Source organism: Populus euphratica, unplaced genomic scaffold (genome assembly GCF_000495115.2).
Source record: "Populus euphratica unplaced genomic scaffold, PopEup_1.0 scaffold3581.1, whole genome shotgun sequence".
Classification (NCBI taxonomy): Eukaryota; Viridiplantae; Streptophyta; class Magnoliopsida; order Malpighiales; family Salicaceae; genus Populus; species Populus euphratica.
The window spans coordinates 1,940-7,833 of NW_011503345.1; the positions used below are offsets into that span (position 1 = coordinate 1,940).

The 5,894-nt window shown below is 34.7% G+C and overlaps 1 protein-coding gene across 1 annotated transcript in view; it reads left to right on the top strand.

Annotated features, from left to right (window-relative positions):
• The first annotated feature begins 1,058 nt into the window (after positions 1-1,058).
• Positions 1,059-5,894, top strand: part of LOC105119775 (probable terpene synthase 12) — a 6,301-nt gene continuing 1,465 nt past the window's right edge. Inside the window, 3 exon segments of the mRNA XM_011017958.1 lie at positions 1,059-1,171; positions 5,771-5,834; positions 5,836-5,894. The exon segment at positions 5,836-5,894 is cut by the window's right edge and continues 17 nt beyond it. Of these exon segments, the coding sequence (XP_011016260.1) occupies positions 1,059-1,171; positions 5,771-5,834; positions 5,836-5,894 (236 nt within the window).

Here is a 5,894-nt window from a genome sequence, read left to right on the forward strand (position 1 = left end):
TATTTTACTTTATTTATGTTAAAAATAATTTTTTAAAAAAATATTATTTTAATATATTTTAAAAAACAATCATTACTTACAATTTTAAATTCAATCTTTATATCATACTATTAAAACAAAATAGTATAATAGAGAATTTATGGGGACAAGAATTCTGAATAAAAACTTTTAGATAGATGTCTTTGGCTGGTCACCAATCATAATAGTTTTTGAGTATGTTTTAAAACTATTTTTTAAAATTTTAAGTTTTTTGTTTTATTTGTTTTAAATTATTTTTTTAGTGTTTTTTTATTTTTTTTACCGTATTGATTTTAAAAATATTTTTTTAATATATTTTAAAAAATACACTTTAAAAGTAATATTGCTCATAATTTTAAACACCCCTTTTCTATTATGCCATAAAAACAAAATAGTATAATAAGGAATTTTTGGGGACAAGAATTCTAAATAGAAAATTTCAAATAAATGTCTTTGGTTTGCCATCGATGGTTTTTGAGGTTTTTTATTTTTATTTTTGAAAAGAATTTTTAAAATTTTATTTTTCTAATTTTTTATTTTAAATTAATGTTTTTTAGTATTTTTAGATTATTTTACCATATTAATGTTAAAAATATTTTGTAAAAAAATATTATTTTAATACATTAAAAAACACTTTAAAAGCAATTCACAATTTTAAACACCTGATCTTTTCTATTATACCATAAAAGTAATATAATATAATATAAAAATAATAAATACCTCGAAAATAGTTGAACTCGCAAATGAACTATCTATCCTCACTTTTTTTCATCTAATCGGTTTATGTTTATTTCTAATTGGTTGATGTTCATGGTAATAAATAACTAGAATTTCTTTACTTTTCGAGTCAATAACTCTTTTTTCGATTTTGAAACTTCCACACATTCAACTTCCTTTCATAGTGGTGAATAGCTTCTACTTATGGCTCGTTAACGTCTAAGAGCTCATTGTTTTTTAAATATTGTGCTTGCCAGGTTCATTCTCCTTGACGACTCAGAAATTGTACAGAAATCCTACATGCATGTGCAGCGTAGGATGAAATGTATAAACAGAAGGGAAAGAAGCTAGAAGAGGAGGTTAAGCCCATGATTAACAAGGATGATATGGAGTTATTGACCATACTTGAAATGATCGATGACATCCGAAGGTTAGGGTTAGGGCACCGGTTCAAATAGGACATAACGAATGAACTTGAAAAAGTTTTCTTGTCAGAAGGATGTGGTTTCGAGATACATTAAAATTCTCTCCATGCCTGCTCTAACCTCCTCAAGCTACTCCTGAACTTCAATTAAAGCCTTGAAATTACGTGTCTTTTATAATATGATTCTTGATTTTAGAATTTTTCAATTTAATTTTTAATTAACTATTAAACTTTTAATTTCTTCAATTTAGCCTCCGATTTTACTCAATTAAGCCCCTAAAGTGTGGCGCCTCTTGCTGATTGGTCCCTGTATGTGAAATTTATCAATTTAACCCCTAATTAACTCCAAAACTTGAATTTTCTTGCAATTTTTCCCCTGATTTCAATCAATTAACTTGGTAAAAATTAAATTTAGTCTCTTAAAATTTTAATCTTCTTAATTAAGCCCAAATTAAGCTACTGAACTTATTTTTTCATCAATTAACCCCAAATAAAATTAATTTGACCCATTTAAAGTATAATTAAGTCCTTGCAATTAATTAAATCCTTCAATTGGACCCAAATTAATTCTTAAACATAATTGAAATTTAATTTGGCCCATGATTAAATCAAATTGACCTATTAAAAATTTAGTTATGTCCTTTGACTTAATTTTTCACTAATTAAGCCCCAAATAAAATTAAATTGACCCATTTAAAGTATAATTAAGTCTTTGCACTTAATTAAATCCTTCAATTGAATTCAAATTAATTCTTAAACATAATTAAAATTTAATTTGGCCCATGATTAAATCAAATTGACTTATTAAAAATTCCATTATGTTATTGAACTTAATTTTTATGCAAATTCGTTCAATGATGATTTAATTTGACCTTGAATTTGTATTTTTTATCTGTTCTTGGGCATAATAGGGTACAATTACGTCTTGATTTTTTGGCCTGCTTTCTCCACATTGCTAGCCATTATTTTATTTTTTTTATTTTTATTTTGAAAAAAAATAATTTTTTGGAGAATAACCCAGAATTGGGTTATGACATAGTTTAAAGTGGTATTTGATTTTTTCTCAAAAATAAAAGTTTTCAAAATTGTGTTTTGACCATACAATTGTGTAGAGGAGGAAGAAACGAAGCCACTAGTGAAAACAGTATCGAAAAGAACATCAGACATGCCCGCACGCTCCCCCACATGCCGACAAGGTGGTAGTTCACAGGCGCAGACGCGCCCCACGAGTCTTTTTCTTCTGAATGGGCTGACTCGACTCGAATACCGGTAAACCCGGCCCATTTGACCGACCCGGATATTGATGATGTCAGCATGACATAATTGTGATGTTAGCATGTACAATATGCATGCCAAAATGATGATGTCAACATGACATAATTTATGACATCAATATGCACAGTATGCATGTTAAATGATGACATCAGCATGATGTAGTTGTGATGTCATCATGCATAATAAGATGCCATGTCAGCTCCCAGTCATCTAACACGTCACCACAGGGGCCCCATTGGCCATGCCATCAACCGCGAGCCGAGCCGAGTTGAGCCGAGCCAGTTTGGAGTCGAGCTGAGCCACGAACCAAAGGACAGGATCCAATGTAGCTGATCCTACATGCAATCAGATCTGAGATTGAATCTGAGTCGTTCATCAGGCCATAATTGTTTTGATCAAATTGTAGCTGTCTGGAATGCGGTTTGGACGATTTCAAACTTGTTTCTAGCTAATTTGATCATTCTGAATGCAATGATGCGGTCTGATCGTTAAGATTGAGACTAAAAATGGCGATGATGAATTATTGAAGAGAGATTGCCTGATTAGGAGGCATCTAATGGTTATTATGGTGGTCAATGGAGATGAAGAAGAAGAAATCACAAATGTTTGCCTAATTACATGTGCTGAACTGCTAAGTAGGGAATTTTAATTGCCTTGAGGAAAGGCAAAATTGGGACACTCTAGACACCAGATCATGTGGACGATTTGAAGTGGAGAGTGAAATTTGATGAAGACCAATCTTGAAGAATCTAAGCATTGGTAGTTTCGCCATATATTGAGAAATCATGTATAAACCAGGATACTCTAGATCGCTTGCAAAGGAAAGCCGGGACAAAGTTAGCAAATGGTTATATATACGGAAAGACAATACAATAGATAAATATAGAGTAAGAAGTTATGTCTAGGAGATTGGGTTTTAAGCGCGACTAGCGTGACCCCTCCAATCTTGCCTGAAAACTTGCTTAGTTGAAGGATTATCCATACAGTACTATTTTCATATATATAGCAGTTTGTAATAAAACGGATGAAAACTAGTAAGACAATGGCACAAAGAAATAGTTGGGTTCTGTATGTTCAAGGATATAATGGAGTGGTGATTTCTCCAAGAAGTTAGATTCGGTGACTGTGATTTCTCGAGGGGAGAATTGATAAAGACCCTGATAATAGTAGAGAAATACAGCAAGGAGATAAAGATTGCCACCCTATTTTGACTTGGACAAGTGTTGTGATAAGATGAGCTGCTGTCAAACATAAGCAAGGAGTATGGAGAAATCTGGAGAACATAAATTGCACGAGGGCATATGAAGATTGTGTTAAAGTACCCGTAGGATCCAATAAGGTATTGTAATGAGACAGCAGGTGCAAGAAGAAGAAGTGCTCCCAAATGAAGCTCAGAGTAGAGATTGTATAGAAATTCTACAATAGAAAGTCTCTTGTGCTCTTGATGAAGACAACAGGCGAAGACCTTTCCAATGCATGCAAAGATGGAAAGAGAGCTATTGTAAATGCACCTAAATACCTGTGATAAAAGGCAGCCACTTATGATGAAAGGTGAAGACACCAAAAGAAAAATGGTGTAAGTGGAGCTATCAAGCAAAAAGACTTAAAAGCTCCAAACATAGAAATAGAGGTGGAAGATTGCGATGAGTATGCCACAACTTTCTCTTTCTATGTGATCATTGGTAGTTATCTCTCTCATAGTCCACACGGTGGTAAAGAATTTTTAAAGCCACTTTGAAGCATCCCAGCTAAAGAAAGATGCAACCACCTATGAAAGGCGAAGACACCTTAGAGAAGGTGTGAAGGCCGTGATAAGTGTCCCAGTTCAGACCGCCTTATGACAACAGTTAAAAACACCTTAGAGAAGGTATGAGGGCTGTGATAGAAGCCCTATTTCAGACCGTCGCATGATGACGAGCGAAGACACTTCAGAAAAAGGTGTGAGGGTCGTGGAAGGAGCTTAGTTCAGAACCCTCTAGAGCCAATGTGATGGCTAGATATGAGTGAACAGATGCATATGGATAGCCAATGAAGTGGCTATAATGAGTATGGAGACAAATACATGATTTATTTTCATTGATATTGCCCTTAGGCTAAAGATCAATGAGCTAAATAATATTTGCCTTGAACAATAAGTGGATAACTTGTGGAGCATTAAGACGCGATTGCTAGGAATGAGCAGAGGACACGCGCAGGTTCCGGAAACAAGTTGACTATTGTCAAGGTGATGAGCTTGGCAATGGCATTGTAATACTCAGAGTATAAAGACAAATATGGATCAACCTTTAATAGGCTGCCTCCATGGTTAAAGGTAGAGAGCTACCTAGAGGACTCTTGAGACTAAAAGCGAGAGACTCATGGAGAAGTAAGGTGTGGTTCCTAGGATGGAGTAGAGGGCAGACGCAACTCCAGAATGAGTAGACTCTTTAAAGAGTGGTGAGCTCATGATCACATTAAAATCCTCTATGACTGTCACACTTGGAAATAGAAATTTATATTTGAGGGGGTGTTGTAAGCCTTGATGTGAGGCTTGATAAATGATTCCAGATTGAGCATAGTTAATACGCTCAAAGGGGAATGTTGTTCCAGAGACAAGCGTTAACACTATTCAGATGTGATGTGGCAGACCATTTGGTTGTAGTGATCCTTTTGTGTGAGAAAAGGTGTGATTTGGTTACTCTAATGATTGAAAGGTTTGGCGAGTACCTGTAAACTTGGCCAAAAATGCTCTCAAAATGGTAAGCTTGGAAGAGCTGCAAGATACAAGCGTGTGCTAAAGAAGCAAGAGGATAATTGCCCACATAAATGGCAAAGGGGATGATTGTTGAAATATTGCCAACTATGTAGCTGCCATTATCAAAAAAAGAAGGCCAACTTGTGAAAGTCAAAGAGGGCTGCTGGTGTAGCATTTGCAACCTCTTGACATTGTCAAAAAAGAAGACTACAGTGATGGGTTGTTGGTGGTAGCTGCTAACATCAAAGTTTGGTAAGTTTGGTAGCCACCATTGTTGACAAATGAGCAAGAGGAGCTGTCATTGAAGCCTATAAATAGACATCAAGAGTGCAGCATAAAATACGAGGGTGAGAGCAAAGTGAAAAGAAGAAGAGAGAAAGAAAAAAGAGCTGTCACCAACATCCCTGCTATCTCATGCAGCTGCTGCCCTATGTAGTAATGAGAGATGGGAGTTGAGTGAATATGATCCTCCTCCATATGTTGTATTCTTTATTTATTTCTAATAATATAGACTATTCTCATAAATGTAGTCAATTTATCAAATCACGTATTATGTACTTAGCATTCTTTAAACAATAATCAAGAAGACCATTGTTTCGCAGGAGGAGTAGAATCCCCAACAGAGATAGACTAATGGAGTGCTTTTTTTGAACTGTTGGAATGGCCTTTTGAACCTGAATTTAGCTCATGTCGCAATGGACTAACAAAAGTGACATCATTCATAAC